Below are 20889 nucleotides of genomic sequence, written 5' to 3' on the forward strand. Positions count from 1 at the left end.
ATTCTTGATTGATACATTGAAAAGTGTGGATTGTAGTTCACCTTCACCTGATCAAAAACCCATACTTTTTGTTGTCCTAAATTAGTGGGTTTTGACGGGCGAATATGAATGTCCACTATAAAACTAACTTTACCTCCCTCAAAAATAGTATGTAAGAACTGTATCACTTTTGCCACTGGCCGTTTTAAAAGCTTATTAGCAAGTAATATGTTGCTAGACGCCATTATATTGTGTTAAACTGAGTAACTACCTCCACCACAAATAGCATCTATGAACTTTATGGCTTTTGCCACTGGCCGTCTTAACAGGTTAATAGCCATTCATGAATGACATTGATACAATAACTATTGTATCAATATAGGTGACGATAACTGACTTTTTTGTCATGTGAAAAGACGAGAGAATCATGAAACCAGCGAAGTGTTTGTCTTGCCCTGAAAAAATCGTAATCCACCAGAACCGTTTGGTTTTAGGCTTCATATGTTATGTAGCTACATACATTAGCCAGCGAAGTTTTTTTTCTGTTAAATTAATTTCAATAAACGCACATTCGAGTTTACAAACACTCTCTAACACATCTTTGTTACAGCCATTGTAGATCAGGTTAATTAATACAACGGTATTAAAGTCCAGTTCCATAACAAGTCGACTCTGTATCGAGCCGTAGAAAAAACGGCTTGCTGTTTTAATATATTAATATGCTTTCTATTATCCAATGTAAAACCGTGATTAATTGCGGAAAATATCTTCCAGTAGCTCTGTTCATCATCTGACACGAAATTCAACGTAGCTCCGAAACAAATGATAGAATGTCCTATTCATTAGTCTGACTCCATTTCTGCCCATATTTTCACACAGGTGAAAGCTCAAAACCAGGTTCAGACAGTGAACCCGGTTCCTCAGTATCAGGAAACTATCAACAGCAAACAGAGAGGATCCCAAGAGAGAAATATCACTGCTGCATGGACTGTTTCACTTGTTTCTATGAGTCAGAGGAGTTGAGAAGCTAAACTTGTAGGCCCCGTCCCTGTTTAGAATGTAGAGGAATTTTCATTTGTCAGACACACCTCAACCCAAAAAAAACTCCAAAGAGAAAACCAATTTACCTGTGTGGGGAGGCATTTCAGAAAGCAAACAAACTCAAAACACACCAGCAATGTCAAATAGGAGAGAGACTTACACCTGCTCTGTTTGAGGGAAGGGTTTTATTCAATCAAACCAACTAAAGACACACCAGCGGATGCACACTGGGAGAAAGCCTAATCATTGCTCTCAATGTGGGAAGGATTTTAGTCATCCAAAAGACCTTTTCACTGCTCCCAGTGTGGCAAGGGCTTTAGTCCGTTAGCTACTCTGAAAAAACGCCATCTTATTCATACTGGTGAAAAGCCTTACCAATGCGCTCAGTGTGGGAAGGGTTTCATCAGGATATATAAACTGAAGGTACACCAGGTAACTCACACAGAAGAGAAGCCTTACCACTGCAGGTTGGCCAAGCATCCACCTAACCGTTAAAATTACAAGTATAGTTTTAAGTGAAGATGCAACTGGTTCGTTAAGGTATAATTTGTCAGTAAGTTAAAGCTAGGCCAAATAATTTAATATTTCTTACAGCAATGCCAGCTGGCAAAATTAATGAGCAGATTCTTCATGTATGGAATATATTGCATAGTCTCTATCCCTTTATCACCACGCCTTCCTTTTCATTTTGGGAAACTCCCAGTTTTTGAAACTCGTCTTTGCATTTTTGTTTGGTGGCTCTTCTTTTGAGTCCATCTCTAGGAATGTCTGAACCCTGTGTTTCCGATGGTGGAATTCCAGCCCAGGGAATCTCACAACCGGTTCCAGAGATGTTGTCGGTAAAACTGGAGGATTGCATTAAAACAGTGGAACTCAATGTCGTTTTCAAAGAAGAGAGAGGATCCAGGGAGGTGAGAGACGTCAAGAAGGAGATAAAAGAGGAGGTGGATGAGAAGGCAGTCAAAGAGGAGCTGGAGGAAATATCCCTGAAAGAAGAACTGGATAAAAGGAAAGAAGAGAAAGAAGTAGATTGTACCACTGATCCAGGTAAGTTCAGGTGTGGAGGATGGAGAGAGGTTGGTGGATTGGTGCCCATACAGGATTCCATATCTATTATTTGGTTGTTCCACCATTCACATGACCTTAAGCTTTTTTCTGGTGAGATGTCCAAATAGCTTGTTGGCATGGAGGTGGTGTCTACTTGTTGTTTGGAGACATGGTGATCTCAACATCGACAACTTTTTCTGTTGGGACCTTTATTTTGGTTTTAAACCATCCACCTCAGGGTGAATGAGGTTAAAATACCCTTTAGACGTAACCAGTGCAACTATCGGGGTCGTAGTTTCACAGTTTACTCACACAGGAGAGAAGCCCTAAGAATGTGCTCAGTGTGTGAAGAGCTTCATCAGGTTATATAAACTAAAGGTACACAAGACAACACACACAGAAGAGAAGCCTTACCACTGCTCTAAATGCGAGAATGGTTTTTCCAACTTGTATTTCCTGAAGAAACACCAGCTAACTCACACTGGACAAAAGCCTTACTTCTGTTCCCAGTGTGGAAAAATTGTCAGTCAGTCATCAACTCTGAAAACACACCAGTTAACTCACAGAGGAGAAAAGCTTCATCGTTGCTCTCAGTGTGGGAAGAGATATGGTCATTTAACAACTCTTAAGAAACACCAGCTAACGCACACTGGAGAGAAGCCTCATCATTGCTCTCATTGTGGGAAGAGTTTTAGTCAGTCATCAACTTTGAAGAAACATCAGAAAACACACAGGAGACAAGCTGTGTCATCAAATTTGTAACTTTATAACAACATTTTAAAACAAAAGCATGTGTCGTTCCCTACCCACTATGTAACATGTGTTGTTACCTACCCACTATGTAAACATGTAAACATTATGTTGTGAATGTTTTCTACCCACTATTGAAACACTTGAACATATTTACATTTGAGAAGGGTTTGTTAATTAACCTTCACATTACTGGTCTGGTCAACTTGATCATTGCTCAGAGTTGACTTAATTTGTTCTACCATTGCAAACCTTATTAACCTTGAGTACTATGTTTCCTAGTAATAAGATGATGAGATAATGAGATGAAGTCCATTTTAGTCTGTATATTGAAGTGTGACATTTAAAACAGTATCGCTGTATTATGGTACTATTGTGGTACTGAAAGAATGGTCTAGATTGACTTAAATTGTATATTAAAATAAAGCTGTCACAGTGATACAGGTGTCTTTTCGTTGTCAGAGTTACATTCTGGTATCTCTCCTACAAAAGACAAACAGGAAGTATTAGTATAAAGACTTGAACCTTCCTCAATGTAAAACAGGTAGAACATGGATCCTGACTGGTTGATAACCAACAGTTACGATAATCCAGTGGGCTTAGTAATACTGTTAATTACCAGCTAATTAGACCTGCACATCCACTGTCCAACAGACTAATCATACAACTTAAAAACTGAATAATAAAACAGAAATAAAAATATTTAAGCCCAGTCAGTGTCAGCAGCTGATAATAGAATTTAGACCCTTTATTCCATCAAGTTCAGGTTATGTCCTAGCAGCTAAGGGATACTTTTGCTACATCATTATGGTGAATTGTGTGTAGATTATTCAGGAAAATGTATTTGATTCATTTTAAAATAAGACTATATTATAACAAATGTGGAAAAAATTAGTGGTATGAATACTGTCCGAATGCACAGTAAATAGTGTCTTTAGGCTCATCCCTCAGTTTTTTCTGAGGGATGAGCCGCTTTTTGTGGCAATTGCTTACTACTCCTTTAATTAAAGTACAATATATTTAAAAAAATGCTGAGTAATAACTCCACAGTGAGAGAGCAAGTTGTTGGCCAACGTGTTTAATCAATGCAAAGAAATTCCCCCATGAAGATCATATTTTATGCAACACAAAGAAATTTGAAACATTATTTGCCCTTGTTCATTCAGCAACTTCTTTGCCCTGTGAGAACAAAGAAAAAAAGAAAAAAACTGTATTAAGGATAAATCTGCCAAAGACGTAAAGTCATAAAAATAATTTAGTGGATCAAGCATTTCATTCTCAATATTTTAGATTTTATTTTAAAGTTTCACCCTTCATTCAGCTGTACTAAAAACTTAGAAATCCTAAATTTAAACTGAGTAGAAAAAGTCACCATTGTGATCACATTCTGAACATGAGTCAGGTGTGTTTTTGGGAGCAGTTTACCTTTCCACTGTCACGGGTCTTGGCTCGGAGTTTGTTGACCTGAGTCTCAGCGATGTCAGCACGCTCCTCTGCCTCCTCCAGCTCATGCTGCACCTTCCTGAACTTGGACATGTGCTGATTGGATGCTTCCTCCTGGGTGGGACAAGAGATATAAAGACAGATAGATGTTCAGTTCAGGTAATAAATTAGAGGGATATTTCTAAAGAAAAAAATTATTATATTCATCAACAGGTTTAGGGTACCCAATTTATATGGATTTAGATGATGAATTTGAGAAAGTAAAGGTCAGAACTGGGTAACCAGGACAGTAATACTACAATAGACCAGTCCCTGACACAGCTAATAAATCTTCCATCCCCTCTCCCATAAATTGGCAATACATAAGCATGTGAGGTACTCAGAAGGTACTCAGAAATGTGCAGCATTCTACTAAGGGGCAAATGTGCATTCAAATGTATGCTTTCTGAGAATTTAAATAATTTGGGACTCACCGCTTCCTCAGCCTGTCTCTTGTAGGACTTCACTTTCAACTGCAGCTTGTCTACCAGGTCCTGAAGTCTGGCAACGTTCTTCTTGTCCTCCTCAGTCTTTGGGAGAAGATCAAAGAATCAATGAACCTTTTATTCACACATAAAACTGCACATTTTAGTCTGAAGAAGGAACTTTTTCATACTTGGTAAGTCAGCTCCTTGACTCTGCGCTCATATTTTCGGACTCCCTTGATGGCGTCCACACCTCTTCTCTGCTCGGCTTCAACCTCAGTCTCCAACTCACGCACCTTTGTGGAAGAAAATAAACAGCCATCTGGAGTTGTGAAATTAGCCATAACAAATCCTTTTAACATAGCGGTTACACTTTTCTATACAGTATTGAAGTGACGATTTGTTATTTCCTGTTATTTTACATTTCAGTTGAATGAACAACTATTGTTTGTTCCTGGTACTTTTAAAATGTTAATTGAATAAATTTGTATGATAATGGTGATATAAAACTTTTCATTATCTAGGTGGTTTATTGAGAGAAATAATTACACAGTGCTTCTGTGTGTTTTAATGGACAAATACATTTACAACAGTAAGTCTTCCAGTCTTCCATATTCCCCCAGCTGGTAACTCACCCTGGACTCCAGTTTCTGGAGCTGCTTCTTGCCTCCCTTCATGGCCAGATTCTCAGCCTCATCCAGACGATGCTGCAGGTCCTTGACTGTGACCTCCAGGTTCTTCTTCATCCTCTCCAGGTGAGAGCTGGTGTCCTGCTCCTTCTTCAGCTCCTCAGCCATCATGGCCGCCTGGAATGTTAGTTTGTTTATTTAATTAGCATGAGACATAACTGCCCTCTCACATGACTGTTGTGAATAACCAGCCCAGGCTCTTGGGGACATTTCAAGTGGATATATTTCAAGTACTCACATCAGTGATGGCCTTCTTGGCCTTCTCCTCTGCATTTCTGGCCTCCTGGACGATATCGTCCACCTCTCCCTGGACCTGTACCAGGTCAGTTTCCAGCTTCTTCTTGGTGTTCAAAAGGCTGGTGTTCTGAAGGAGGAAACAAGACAAATTACTTTGAGACTGAAATTATGAAAAAAACTTAAATCAATCCCTGTCACAATCCAACAGATTTTAACCCATACCTGGGAGTGTAACAGCCCAACGCGCTCGCTGGCATCGACCAGCTCAGTCTCTGCCACTTTGCGTCCCCTCTCTGTCTGCTCCAGAGCAGCCCTCAGCTCCTCAATTTCAGCCACCATCAGGCCGTTTCTACGCTCCACCATGGCTACCTGCTCCTTCATGTCATCTGCGGCGCGGACAGCATCATCAAGGTGCAGTTGGGCATCCTGTGGTGATTCATAATGACACAGGAGTTCATTAGGAGTTTTGGAAATGGGGTGACTAGACCAGACAGAACTTTGAATTTCACCAGTATCGCCTACATTTCAACAGTATATTAGTCCTCTTTATTCTGTCCCTTCTTGCCTTTTCATCAAAGTAGTTAATGATAACAAAATTAATTGTTTTCCATTTTCAGGTTCAAGAGGCAGTAGTCCAAGTCCCTTTACCTTGAGCTGTCCCTGGACGTTCCTCAGCTGTTTCTGGGCCTCAGCGGCCTGCCTGTTGGAGTGGCTCAGCTGGATCTCCATCTCGTTCAGGTCTCCCTCCATCTTCTTCTTCACCCTCAGGGCATCATTCCTGCTCCTGACCTCAGCATCCAAGGTGCTCTGCATGGAGTCAAGCATCCTCTGGCTGTTCCTCTTGATCTGTTCCATCTCCTCATCCTTCTCGGCGATCTTCCTGTCCACCTCACCCTTGACCTGGTTCAGCTCCAGCTGCACGCGCAGAATCTTGGATTCCTCATGTTCCAATGTTCCCTGGAAGATGGAGGAAGGTGGATTAGTGTAACAAATTCAAAATGTCTACACTTAACAAAAAGACAGGAAGCATTGAACTGCAGTAGGCAATGACTAATATAACAATGCCTTTTCTATTAAACATCTGTAGTCTATACCTCAGCCTCCTCCAGAGCGGTCTGGATCTCAGACTTCTCTGTCTCCACTGTCTTCTTGGCCTTCTCCAGCTCATGGATGCTCTTGCCAGTCTCTCCAATCTGCTCAGTCAGGTCAGAGATCTCCTCTGCAGACACACAAAGAAACCAGTTCAGACTTGGGAGATTTACATCTAATGTCCTGAATCTGATGTTGGATCATTACAGTCACAGATTAAATTAACACAAAACAGTCAATTAGCAACTACGTCTTTCAAATCAAGCTGCAGTTACAGGTACAAAATATAATATTTATTTTGGACAGTAAATTAATATTCTGAAATATGAATAGCAGTAATTTTGATGATGAAATTTTTGCAAAACACTAGACAAACATGATTTCGGTCAAATGCTCACGTTGCAGGTTCTTGTTCTCTCTCTTCAGAGTTTCCAGATGATCCAGGGCCTCCTCGTAGGAGTTCTTCATCTTGAAGAGTTCAGTGCTCATGGAGCGCGCCTCCTTTTGAGCTCCTTCCAGTTCAGCCTGACCCTCCTCATACTTTTGTTTCCAATCTGCCAGAACCTGGAAATCCATGGAATTTATCATTAATGGAGTTTTAAATCAGGAAAATGCTACAATAATATTACAATTTATCATATAGCAGACAGAAGATTTGCCCCTTGGGTGAGCTTTGTTCATTTTCACCTTGTCAAAGTTCCTCTGCTTCTTGTCAAGGTTGGCGGCCATAGCGTTGGCTCTCTCCACATCAATCATGAGGTCCTCCACCTCTCCCTGCAGTCTCTGCTTGGTCTTCTCCAGGGAGGCGCACTTGGAGTTGGTCGCTTCAATTGTCTCCTCAGCCTCCTGCAGACGTTGGGCCAGCTTCTTCCTGTTTGGCATCAAAAGTGTTGTTATGGTGTGGAAGAAACCTTAGAATACATGTTGATGTAACATATTCCCAGAGCTTCCTGAACCCTACCAACCTCACTCTATATTTTAGTTTAGTGACTCACTTGGACTCCTCCAGCTCCTCTGTACGCTGGATGGCATCAGTTTCATACTTGGTCCTCCACTGAGCCACCTCACTGTTGGCCTTGGACATGCCACGCTGCAGCTCTGCCTTGGCCTCCTGTTCCTCCTCAAACTGCTCCCTCAGGAGGTCACAGTCATGACGAGCGGACTGGACACCATGAGCCAATGCATTTTTAGCCTGTGAGAAAGACGTAGATATAATCAAACTTATTCCAGTAGAGGACTTTGCGATCAGCCTCTAAACTCATTTTGGATCCCTCACCTTGACCTCCTCCTCAATATGCCTCTTCAGCTCCTCCACCTGCTGGGTGAAAGCCTGTTTGCCTCTGGTCAGCTGAGACACCAGGGCTTCCTTTTCCTCCAGCTGGCGGCTAAACTCACCTGGAAGAACATAGAGACATAATGTTAATGGAGAATCATGTAGGTTTGAAATAATGTGGAAACGGTTGAAAACATGGTTTGTTTTGTTAATTATACATGACTATCATAACTATTGGTATGTTACCATTTTCTGTCAGGAGTCTGGCCCTCTGTGCACTGATGTCATTAACTTGGCGAACATTCTCATCATTCTTGGACTTCAGTTCGCTCAGCTGGTCCTCAAGAGTACGGCACATCTTCTCCAGATTGCCCTGATAGGGAAACATTTTCCATCATTTTATTATATTTGACACTCCAGTCAAGTGAACTTCAATCTTAATATACTTGACCCTTGTCAAATATGTTTGTCCAAACATCACTACACACCTTTGCTTTGGCGACTGCCTCCATGTTGCTGGAGAGGTCATCAATCTCCATCTTGTACTCGCTCTTCTCCTTCTCCAGTTTCTGCTTGACGCGCTGCAGGTTGTCGATCTGCTCCCCGAGTTCAGCCACGCTGTCGGCCTGCTTCTTGCGCAGAGCGGAGGCTGTGGCCTCGTGTTGCAGGGTGGACTCTTCTAGATCACGACGCATTTTCTGGAACTCAGCCTCACGCTTCTTGTTCATCTCAATCTGAGAAGCAGTGGCGCCTCCGGCCTCTTCCAGCCTCTCACTGATCTCCTCGAGTTCCCTGGAGAGATCTGCCCTCTGCTTCTCAACCTTGGCCCTGGCTGCACGCTCAGCCTCAATCTCCTCCTCCAGCTCCTCAATGCGGGCCTACAACACATGAACACAAAATCAAACAATTGAATACAATGTGGAAATATTGTGGAAATGATACAAAGCCAGTATTCAGAACTATATGACAACAAAGTTCTGTGAAAAATGTGATGCGCTAACTGAAGATATTTTCCAGGATATTCTTCATGTGTTTATTTTCCTGTCCTACAGGTTCTGTACTCTACCTGGAGTTCCTTGATCTTCTTCTGCAGCTGAGCTCCCAGAGACTGCTCATCCTCAATCTTGCTGAGGAGCTGGCTTGTCTCAAACTCCTTCCTAAGAAACACAAATAGGTAGAGTGTAGAGTTGGTTTTAGAATGATAGTGTAGCAGCAAAGTTTCAAACTATTAATTTTGTTTAAGAGTCACAGGTAAGTTCTAATTCATGATTACAGGAATATGTAATAATTTTTAATCAATAAGTAAATTAATACTGTGGTCATTTGTTAGTATTTACTTCTTGATTTTCTCGTCAGACTGCTGCTTTTCATTCTCCAGATCCATTACTGTCTCCTGGGCCAGTTTCAGATCTCCCTCCAACTTTCTCTTGGCTCTCTCAAGGTCCATACGGAGCTTCTTCTCTTGCTCCAGAGAACCCTCAAGCTATAAGATAAAAAACAATGTGTATTGTTGAGAACTCAACGACTAAAAGTAATATCATCTTTCAAACGATCAAAGCCATAATGTCCATCTCCACTCACGTCGTCCACTTGCTGTTCCAGCTTGGTCTTGGCCTTGGTCAGAGTGTTGACTTTGTCCTCCTCTGCCTGCAGGTCATCCAGGGTCTGCTGGTGGGCCTCTTGGAGGGCTTTCTTCTCCTTGGTCAGCTTGGCTACACTTTCTTCTACCGACGCCATCTCCTCTGTCAGGTTTTTCACCTGAAAACAGCCACATCAAAAGTAAACACACAATACAAATGGAATTCTACTGCTGTAGAGTTGTATTTTGACTTGATTCACTTATGTTTAATCAGGCTTTCTATAGCAGCCGTTTTTAAAAGGGAATTAGTATCTCAGGGGTCCTTTGCCCTTTTCACAGGAGAACAACTGGTCTATTTTAAGTCACAGTACCTTGTTTTCAGTGGCGTGCTTCTCCTTCTCCACTTTGGCTAGGGTGAGCTCCAGGTCATCAATGTCCTTCTTCAGCTCAGAACACTCATCCTCCAGCTTCCTCTTCTTGGCAGTCAACTCAGCACTGATCTCCTCCTCATCTTCCAGCCTCTCGGTCGTCTCTTTGAGTTTGGCCTCCATCTGGATCTTACTCTTGATGAGCCCCTCACACCTTTCCTCAGCATCATTAATATTCTCTGAATCCTGTTTTTCAGAACCGGAGGACAACATTTTAATACTTCCCTTTGTCCATGATAAAATAGACTTAATTTAGTCAAAGTGGTCAAATGAGATTTTTTATTTTTTATTTTACGTGTGTTAATGTTTTTGTGTGGGTGTGTGTGCATGCATTTGTGTGTGTCTTTGTGTAAATTATATTTGATGTGTTTTAATATGTCGATATAGGGATTGTTGCATACTCACAGATGCGACTTGGAGTGCCAGGTCATTTTTCTCCTGGACCAGGGCCACCATCTTCTCCTCCAACTCCTTCTTCCTGGCCAGAGCCTTGGCTAGGTCTCCCTGCATCTTCTCAAAGTTCTCCTTCATGTTGGCCATCTCCTTCTCAGACTCTGCACTCTTCAGCAGAGGCTTGATCTTGAAGTACAACTTCATCCATGGCCAGGTTTTCACATTCATGAATGAGCGGATGTTGTACTGGACAGCGTAGATGGATTCTCTGGTTGACAGAAAGAATTGAGCAGAAAGGTGAGGGATCATCTACAACAGGTCAAATGGTTTGGTCTAATCATATGTCCTAAACCCCAGAGACCAGGTATCATCTGTTCTAAACCCTTCCCTCTCACCCAAGTCTTTCAAATCTGCCTAAAAAAGCAAAAGACCAAAGATAATATTTCTGTTGTCCTGGCAGTCCTTTCATCAGTCTCTGCCCTGTCCGTGACTTTCAGAAGGGCTACATTTCTCCTGAATCATCCTTCATCTTTTACCGCAAAATAAACCTGTTAAATTAATTTTCTTTTAATTACAATTCTAATACTTTCTTACTGTGAGTAGATCACAGCATATACAGTATGTAATCAGAATACATTGGTTGACATGTAGCTTTCACCTCCTCTCCATCATCTTGGAGAACTCTCTCCTCATGAGGAATCCACGGCTAAGAGCCTGGAGCATGCCGACCAGAGAGGCCAGCTTCTCATCTCTCATCTCTTCCAGGACGCCCAGAAGACCGGCTTTGAAGAACACCTGAGACAGATAGACATGGCCAATTATGAAACCACAGTCATAGTGATGGTGACACATAGAAATTGTTTAATCAAAAGACGTGAACAACTTTACAAGTTTGATAGGATGGTTGTTTATAATGTATAATACATTTAGGGCAAATATTTGGACACTGACACAAGTTTCATAATTTTGTCTCTGTACGCCACTACAATCGATTTGAAAAGAAACAACCGAGATGCAATTGAAGTGTAGACTTTCAGCTTTAGTTCAAGGGAGCTGAACAAAAATATTGTATTAAACGTTTAGGAATTGCAACCATTTTTATACTGTCCCTTTATTTCAGAGGCTCAAATGAAATTGTTAATTTGGATGTGAATACTCTCAAATTGAAGCTGAGAGACTGAACTTTAAGCCCATGTTCATTATTTAACTGTAACGTAAATATATTTAGTTAAACAGCCGTAATAACAAAACTTGTCAGTGTCCTAAATACTTTTGGACCTAACTGTATGTTTTGATTTTATCAATTTTAGCTTCTGCTGGGTGTATTTAACTGACCTTGGTGTGTCCAAACTTGTAGTCCTCATGATTCACATCAATGGACCCAAGCAGCTTCTCAGAAGCCTTCTTGTTGTCCATGAACTGACCCTCAGGGATGACACTGGCATTCAGTACTTTGTACCTAAATCGAAGACAAATCTAAGTTCTAGCCAGGTTGTATTACATAAAAGCTAATTCTTTCATTACATGTACATTTGTTTGCATGTACCTCTGCTTGAAGTCAGCGTAGATGATTCTGCTTGGGAAGCCCTTCCTGCAGATCCTGATGCCCTCCAGTACACCGTTACACCTGAGCTGGTGGATGACCAGGAAGTTCTCCATCAGACCTGGAAGAATGAACCAAGTCTCTGTTAATATTTGGAAACTAGCTAAAGATTAGTCTTCTTAAATTTATAGACACCATACTGATAAGACTTAATATTTATTTAAATGTTCATTGGATACCTGGAGTCTTGGACTCATTGGGGATCAGGCAGCGCACAAAGTGGGGATGAGTGCTCCTCAGGTTGGTCATCAGTTTGCCCAAGTTCTCCTGTAGGAGCGTTACAAACCATTTTCTCAGAACAATAAAGATAATCAATGTTTGTCTATTAAAGGACTGATTATATACATTGAAATCTCACCCTGAACTGGGAGGACACAGTCTGCATAGAACCACCCTTCTTCTTTCCTCCTTTCTTGGTTGTATCTGTTCAAATGGGGAAATAAAAAATAAAAAAAAATCCTGAAGCAGGTTAAGTAATAGTAATACCATGTACAGATTGTAGTGTAGTATTGCTCTAAACAAGCAAATTATTAACATGAGAATCTCAAATATACACATATAAAGAAGTTCCAAAAATAGAGTCCAAACTGGTTCAATGCAAAAACCGACATTGGCAAACTATGTCGGCATGTCATTGCTCTCGCTCTCGTCTACAAGTCTGGTTTGTTTCTAGTGTGTAATTAAATATTTTCATGTGATGTTTCTCTTACCCTCAGGTGGGGCAGCAGGGTACAGGCCAGCCAACAGTTTGACTGAGGACTTTCCATACAGCTGACAGACTGAGTCGTTCAGGGGGTCCTTGTTCTTCTCCAGCCAGCCAGTGATGTTGTAGTCCACAGTGCCGGCGTAATGCACCAGAGAGAAGTGGGCCTCTGCCTTGCCCTTGGCAGGCTTGGGCTTCTCAAACGCCTTGGTTTTGCCAAGATGTTGGGAATATAGCTTCTCCTTGAAGGTTGTGTCTGAAGACTTGGGGAACATGCACTCCTCTTCAAGGATGGAGAAGATGCCCAAGGGCTTCATGAAAAGAGATTAATATCAAATTAGTGATATAAGCATTTAGGTTAATTTAGTCTTTTAATAATTAAATAGAATTATAACAGACAGCTTACCTTCTCAATGAGCTCAATACAGGCAGCCAAGTCCATGCCGAAGTCAATGAAGGCCCAGACAATTCCCTCCTTCTTGTATTCCTCTTGCTCCAGGACAAACATGGTGTGGTTGAAGAACTGTTGCAGTTTCTCATTGGTGAAGTTGATGCACAGCTGTTCCATGCTGTTGTACTGTTGATGGATTTTAAAAGGGATTATTTCATCGTACAATACTGCTATCCATCTAAATTATAACATATTTTCTTGTTCTTGTTCTTCTGCTCACATCAAAGATCTCAAATCCGGCAATATCCAGCACTCCGATGTAGAACTGCCTTGGGTTTTTGGTGTCCAACATCTCGTTGATACGAACGACCATCCACAAGAACATCCTCTCATAGATGGACTTGGACAGAGCTGAGACGGCGTTGTTAACCTACAGTGACAATACCTCATTAAATAAGATGTTGATTGGTGAGGTGATAAGAGTTTTGACAAAACAAAATACTTATAAAGAAAGAACATCTGTCCTAAAATTGTAGATGTGTTTAGCTCCCTTACCTGAGGTACAGTCTGTCCCTTGGTGACATACTCATTGCCGACCTTCACTCTGGGGTAACACATAGCCTTCAACATCTCAGATGAGTTCAGACCCAGGAGGTAACCAATTTTATCAGCCACTTGAGAGAGAACGATAAACAGACTCATTACATTGCTTGTTTCAGACATCACAGTGACAAAACAATCTCTTGCGGGAGAAGTTTGGACTTAATCAGTTGATGCAGTCTGGTCTCCAGACTTTAGCTTTGCTTGACATTCTATTTCTACATTGGGACAGAGACTGATGATCTACATTGTTTGATCTACAGTATCTGACCAAAGTGTGTACACCCCTCACATTTTAGCAAATATTTGATTCGATCTTTTCATGTGAAGAAATGACACTTTGCTACAATGTAAAGCAGTGAGTGTACAGCTTGTATAACAGTGTAAATTTGCTGTCTCCTCAAAATAACTCAACACTAAATCGCTGGCAACAAAAGTGAGTAAACCCCTAAGTCAGGGGTCTCCAAACCATTCCACGGAGGGCCATGTGTCTGCTGGTTTTTGGTTTTTCCTATAAATTGGTTCCCAGTTCACACCTAAGAAACCAGGTGAGGGTAGAAACGAACCAATTAGTAACCTAATTAGTCAATCAAGGAGAGAGCGAAAACCTGCAGACACTCGGCCCTCCGTGGAATAGTTTGGAGACCCCTGCCCTAAGTGAAAAAGTGAAAATTAAGATATAATCAAATATTAGCAAAAATGTGAGGGGTGTACTCACCTTTGTGAGACACTGTAAGTGTGGGACTCACCCTCTGTGCCGTCTGGCTCAGCCTGCTCCTCACGCTGCTTCTGCTTGAATTTCAAGTTACCATGGTGCAACACGGCTCCGGTCAGCTTGTAGATGCCGGCCTTCTCATCATTGGTGAAACCCAGGATTGTAATGGCATCCTGGGATCAGAGAGGAATTTCAAGAGTGAGGAACTGACTGGTGGTCTGCTCAACTAGACAGAGCATTAAGTGACATTATCTTGTGCTTGTCTTACATGTCTAGGCTTCAAGGTAATTTTGAATTAAACAAAGTTCAGTTGCTCAGATACATTAATCTACCAATTCTAGATTACATAAATAAGATCATACAACTCACATCTGTGGCATCCAGCTCAACGTTGTCGTCAATACTGGCCACAGCGATCTGACCCTGACTGCACATGGGGAAGTCATATGGGTTTGTGGTGATGAGGGACATTTCTGTGGAGAACAGAGACCGACTTGTCCATTAAAATCCCTGCTGTCCTACCTTTAAGGGATTTCTTTCTCCTTCACTCAATAGAAGGGGACTGAGACTCATGGACTCACTCATGGCCGGCTCTATCTTCTTGGGGGCCCTAAACAAAGTTTGATTTTGGGCCCCCTCACCTAGCGGCCTGGGGCCCTAAGTGACCGTTTGTGTCACTTTTTCCTAGACCTGGCCCTGAACTCACTTCATCACTTGATAAATCCCAAGGACCTGAACAATGAGTTATTACCTTTAATGTAATCATTGTGACTTTTAAAGATACTTTCTGGGACTTTTGTAAATAGCAAATTATTTATTTTAACCTCCCATTTTGAGCTGGATCGGTCATGTTTTTTATACTGTATATAGTAGAATCACTATCGTCATATGCCATCGTATTTTAGTTTAAATTACCAGTTAGAAACTGAGTGGTTTTGATGGGACACATATTTGCGTAGTTGTGACATAGTACACACTTTTCAGGAAACTGTTTTAATTTGACAATGACAGAGTTATGGCCAAAAGTCCCAGAATCATAAATGTTCCACAGATGGAATTAAGAATCATCTCCCTTGAGACCCACTCCTTACATACCAACTAAATCAGGTTTGTGGCCTGTCATCATCTGGAAGAAGATGTGGTAGCCTCTCTCATCGGGCAGCTGGAAGGTCACTCTGGACTTCTCCAGAAGGTCTGAGAGAGAACATAATATTTATTAGTCATGTTTCCAAATAACTCAGTTTGAATTTTAGAAAAGCATTGAAATGCAGTGAAAACCAACTCACAGGTCTCAATATCAGCTTTAGCCAGTTTACCACCTTGGAAATGAATCCTGATGAATTTACCCTGAAGAAGAACATGGGGGATAGAAAAGGTTCAACAAAATGCATTTCAAATGTTACTTTGACACTAATTTAAGATTGTAAATGAATCACTCTGTGGCAGGAAAATGTTACTGTAATGAAGGAATGTTAAACTTTAATGTACACCAAAAAAATTCTGAATTGAGTATTTTGATTTTCTTTTAAAAAACAAGTTGCTAAATTTTTACAAAAAAATTCTAGTAATTATATTCTACACAGCAAATAATGATTTTTCTAGTATAGCAAACTGGCTCACATGAATACATCTATAAACCCCTGGAAGAGTTATAGTTTTATTGTTCACGTCATACTTACAAAGCGAGAGGAGTTGTCGTTCCTCACAGTCTTGGCATTACCATAAGCCTCCAGCAGAGGGTTGGCTGCAATGATCTGATCCTCAAGAGATCCCTGGTTGAGACAAACACAAGTGCATCAGTAACTGGTGAAGTTCTCAACACTGTTCTTGAAACGGATGTCCCCCCAATGATTTCCTTTTCCACAGCCAACGAAACTGAAACTGTATTCAAAGATAAACCAATAATTGCTGAAGCGTCTTACCTGCATTTTGCTGGGGTCTTCCTTCTTCTTCTCTCCAGAAACTGCGATGGTGGCAAAGTACTGGATGACACGTTTGGTGTTGACAGTCTTTCCTGCACCAGATTCTCCGCTGGTTTATATGACAGAGAAAGAGTTGTTTTAGTTACAATTCAGAGTGTCAGATTAGATTTCACTTAGAAGCATTGTTGAGACGTTCCTCACATGTTAAATCACATATTAATTATATAATGTTCCCAATACCTTCATAATGGATTTGATTATTTTCATTACACCCAAGTAACCCAATAATTATATAATATAAACATAAAATCATTTGAAATTCAAGGAAACAACTTACGTAATCAGGACTGACTGGTTCTCCTTATCTGTATCCCAAAATACAAACAACATTTACTTGTTATGCTCAAAGAAAACTGTTGCATTCATAGCAACATCATGAGTTTGATTTCAAAATGTTTCATTCAATGGTAGTGGAATCAGGTGTTTTCAGAAACCTCTTATTCAGTCTAAAAACAATTGATGCTAAATAAAGTTATATTTTTAATGATATTTTCCACTTCAACATCCAACTTCAGCTCGTACCAATCAGCATGAACTGAAAGGCGTTGTCAGAGACGGAGAAGATGTGGGGTGGAGCCTCCATCCTCTTCTTCCCTCTGTAGGCGTTGACAACCTCCATGTCGTACACAGGAAGCCACTTGTAGGGGTTCACCGTGGCACAGAAGAGCCCGGAGTAGGTCTGCAGGAGGAGGAGAATGAATGTACTTTTAACTGGATTTATTTGAAGATTTTATTTATTTATTTATTTATTTATTTGAAGATATGTGAGTACTTTGTTATACCTACAGTGCTTTGCGTATGTATTAATTCCCCTGACCAATTTTCATATTACTGAATTAATACAACAGCAACAGGTTTTTTTACCTAGAAATATTTCCCAACATATCACTCACCTGACAATAATACACTTTGACTTTCAGCATTTTAAAAACTATTTTCACTACTTTTCCAAGGCAGTGTTTATGGGTCTTCTGTATTGGTATCTTTTTGTTTGTACTATTCATTTTTGTGTTATATTGTGAGTGAATTTCATAATTTGTGTGTGTGTTTGTGTGTGTGTTCACAGGTTTCTTACATAGATCATCCATGCTGCATAACGCTCTTTGAGGTTATACAGGACAGAGGCTTCGTTCAGGTAGGTCATCATGGCCATGTCCTCAATCTTGTCGTACTTCGGGGGGTTCATCTCAAAGATGTCTGACTCTTTGAACTCTACTCCTTCCTGAAAGGTCAAACCATATATTACTATTAATACTTTTTCCTAATAAATGATTAGTTGAATCTTGCAATGCTTGCAAAGCTTCCATGCAATCCAATGACTTGACTATCCCCCACTCATACAGAAATACTAATACGAAAAAAGCACACACAATCACTCATAAACATGTCTTTCTTTGTTGCTGATTTCACTTTGCCAATTAAGTATCTTTTTCCAATAATATGTTCCTCCGGTCAAGCTTACCATCTTCGTGCCGTCGGGTTTCGTGACTGTTACAACACACTTTCCCTCAGACCTGGCAGTGACCAAACCCTTGAGGTACAGCTCCACCTTGTCTGTTACATAGCAGGAGTTCTTTGAATCAAAGGGCTTTGCTTGTGCCTCCATCCGCTCCTTCTCAGACTTGCGGAGGTATATGGCGGCCTTGCCGTAGAGTTGCATCTCTGCGTCCGTACTCATGTTGACGGATCGCTGGGAAACAGATGAAAGAAACATGATAGAGTCAGTGTCTCTTCCTCCTCAGTCAACAGTTAAGTGATCTTATCACACATGTCACTGAATGTTTTCATCGCAAGAAGGCTCAAACCATGTCTCACCTGATTTTCCCCCACCTATAGATGAATTTGTAGTTCTTTGAGGAAACTGTTAAAAGTTAGATTGTTGTTAATAAACAAAACCCTATTGCATTATGATTTAGAGTTAACTCCTTGAAGAGGAGTGGTATTGCTCAATCATTGAAATTACTCAATCATTATGTCAAGTTCAACCATGTGTGTAAAACCCTGGTTACGTTCTAGTGTCAATTTACAAACGGAAAAGGGATTATAATAAAGCCAGAACACATTACAATTATAGAAGACACAAACAAAATGCATTAAAAATGTAGTTGAAATCAGACTGTAATTGAAAAAGACTTGACTGCATATACTCAAATGTTACAGTAGTTATATACAACAGAATGCAAAAGTCAATTCTGCAGTTAGCTAGTGCTTCAGATTCTAACAGCAAGGAGAAGACAAGATTTAAGGAAGATACAGAGGGTCTTACCACAGAGGAAGAAGGTGTCTGACTTAAGGATGCTGGGGGGCTCAGCCTCCTTATATCTGGTTGAAGTTGCAAACCAAGCAGAAGCTAATTATGGACCACTCTGTAGCATCCACCCCCCACTCCCCACCACCCCACTGGCCACACTCCCATTTCATCACTTCCCAATATTTGTCCCTGCATTTAATTCAACCGCATTCATATTTACGAGAGGTTGTGTTGTTCAAAACACACTAATGAAAGTTGATAAAATCCTCACACTATAATGGATAGAGTTGATGTGGCCTCACTGACCATAAACAAAATGATGTTTTCATGAAATCTAATCAGAACTAATTTAGGTTCCATTTAATATTAGTCCTTATCAGCAACTTCATATATTTACCTCTAATTTACCCTTATTTTTATTTATATAATTGTGTTTGTAAACACATCAGAACTCACCATACACCTGACTTGGCAATTTCCACATGCTTAGTTTGATTTATTACCTTGGAGAAAGAAAAGAGACTACTGACATTTCTTGGACTGGTCTCTCAGGTTCACTGCAGCCAAGGTTTTTTTTTTTTTATATCTGCCAGTGCAGCATAATTATGGCATTGATGACACTGTAATTCACTACATGCAGTCAAAACGTTCAGGACGTTCAATTTATTTTAATGCTTAAAACCCTTGTGTGATGTGTGAGCTATGTTTTTGTACTTGAGAGACATGCAAAGTTGTTCAGTCATGTCATCCCACAAATGTAAACAAACCATAATCTGCATTGGCTCTTTAATTATTATTATTATTATAGGTTCCTGGGTACATGTTTAGGTCATGTTGAGGTTCTGTCTTAATGGGGTTTTTAAAAAAAACAATATAATTGTGTTTAAGCACTAATGCACAAGGGGTTGTGGTATATACGACCAATATACTACTGCTTTGAGTTGTTCTTGGGCACAATGCAACACAGAGTACCTAAACGCAACCCTTAGATGTGGCATTTTATATATTTTGGAAGGGGCAAATAGTAAATCTTGATCCAATAAATGTTAAGAGAGCATTAAACAAATCTCTGCTTGCATAGTGGTTTTATCACCACGGACAAGAGTTCATCTGAGTCCTCCCCAGTAGCTTGGCTCACGGTAGCATTTTTTAAACATGATTCAAACTATTAAAATGTCCTGGCAAGTAATAAAGCTAAATCTGGTTGTGAAATGTCACATGCTGCGAGGAGACAGGGCTAACCGTGGCATGGATCCACAAAACAACCAAGCTGAAATTCCGATCTCATTCTCGAGGTCAGATATCTGGCAATAAAACGGGTACCATGTCAGCAATGCAAGAACCTAATGATCAACTAATAAGGTCAAAATAGTGTGCAGGCCTGAACTACATCTCTGTCACACCCTCGGTCTGGGTATGAGGTCCACACAATTCAGCATACGTGTAAGAAATACAAACAGCCTCCAGTCATTAGGGGTTTCTTTATGACCCTCAGGCATCAGCAACATCTGCTAAACTCTTGATGGCAGAGTAACAAGGAGTAAACAAAAGCAACAGGACATTTGCAAGCCCAATATGGCCATGTTCAGGAACGGTGGTGTCAGAAATACATCCAGCTTCCGCAGCGATATTTAGACATTAATTGGGCAATGCTTCATTGGCGGATCTGCTGTCATTGGAGCTGTGCTCCGAAGGAAAATGAGCGTGTATGAATGTGGGTCATAACATATACCAGCGTAATACCCACAACTTTATAAAATCTTTTATTTTCTAATGTAAATACTATGTGTTTTGTGGGCAAACACTGTGCAGGAGAATAAAGCTCGCAACCGATATGGAACTATGAATCTTCCAATCCGCTGCATATGTTCCAGGTATATCTGAGAGAATAGGATTACTTTCCTAGTCAAGCCTTTTGGTTAAAGCCAGGAAAGGTTATGGCCCAATCTAGAACTTGGCCTTGGTGTGGTTTATGGCCTATTCATTTCAGCTGTATTCTCTCGTTGTATTCACCTTTGTATTTGTATTTGGGATTGTGTCTGTGTTGCTTTTTGTTGTAGGTTTTCATGAGGAATCTCCCTAAAAATTACAATACTGGGGCAAAGAAATTAAGACCTTCTACCATACCTTCCTTTTCTCCAAGTAACCTAGCCTTTCTGTCTTGCCTTCACCCATCAGCAAGGATTATATCTATTGTGGTGCCCTCAAAAAGACTGTAGTCTCTGTTATGTG

General features: G+C 40.6%; 1 protein-coding gene across 1 annotated transcript; it reads right to left on the bottom strand.

Annotated features, from left to right (window-relative positions):
- Positions 1-3550: 3550 nt before the first annotated feature.
- Positions 3551-18738, bottom strand: LOC105010055 (myosin heavy chain, fast skeletal muscle-like). Its single transcript, XM_034294517.1, has 41 exons — positions 18673-18738; positions 18222-18267; positions 17869-18096; positions 17482-17628; positions 16929-17085; positions 16684-16711; positions 16347-16455; positions 16104-16196; positions 15711-15771; positions 15520-15618; positions 14794-14897; positions 14459-14597; positions 13665-13783; positions 13390-13539; positions 13125-13295; positions 12726-13029; positions 12374-12438; positions 12195-12282; positions 11959-12076; positions 11748-11871; positions 11071-11207; positions 10425-10680; positions 9963-10205; positions 9594-9770; positions 9350-9495; positions 9079-9169; positions 8501-8890; positions 8259-8385; positions 8016-8134; positions 7735-7931; positions 7427-7610; positions 7138-7303; positions 6745-6869; positions 6299-6607; positions 5873-6076; positions 5652-5777; positions 5360-5530; positions 4916-5020; positions 4734-4829; positions 4243-4374; positions 3551-3996 (listed from the first exon to the last, which is right to left on the bottom strand). Exons 3-41 carry the CDS (start codon positions 18082-18084, stop codon positions 3976-3978), a joined length of 5814 nt encoding a protein of 1937 aa, XP_034150408.1. The 5' UTR covers positions 18085-18096; positions 18222-18267; positions 18673-18738; the 3' UTR covers positions 3551-3975.
- Positions 18739-20889: the final 2151 nt, after the last annotated feature.

This window comes from Esox lucius, chromosome 9, assembly GCF_011004845.1.
Source record: "Esox lucius isolate fEsoLuc1 chromosome 9, fEsoLuc1.pri, whole genome shotgun sequence".
NCBI classification, from domain to species: Eukaryota; Metazoa; Chordata; class Actinopteri; order Esociformes; family Esocidae; genus Esox; species Esox lucius.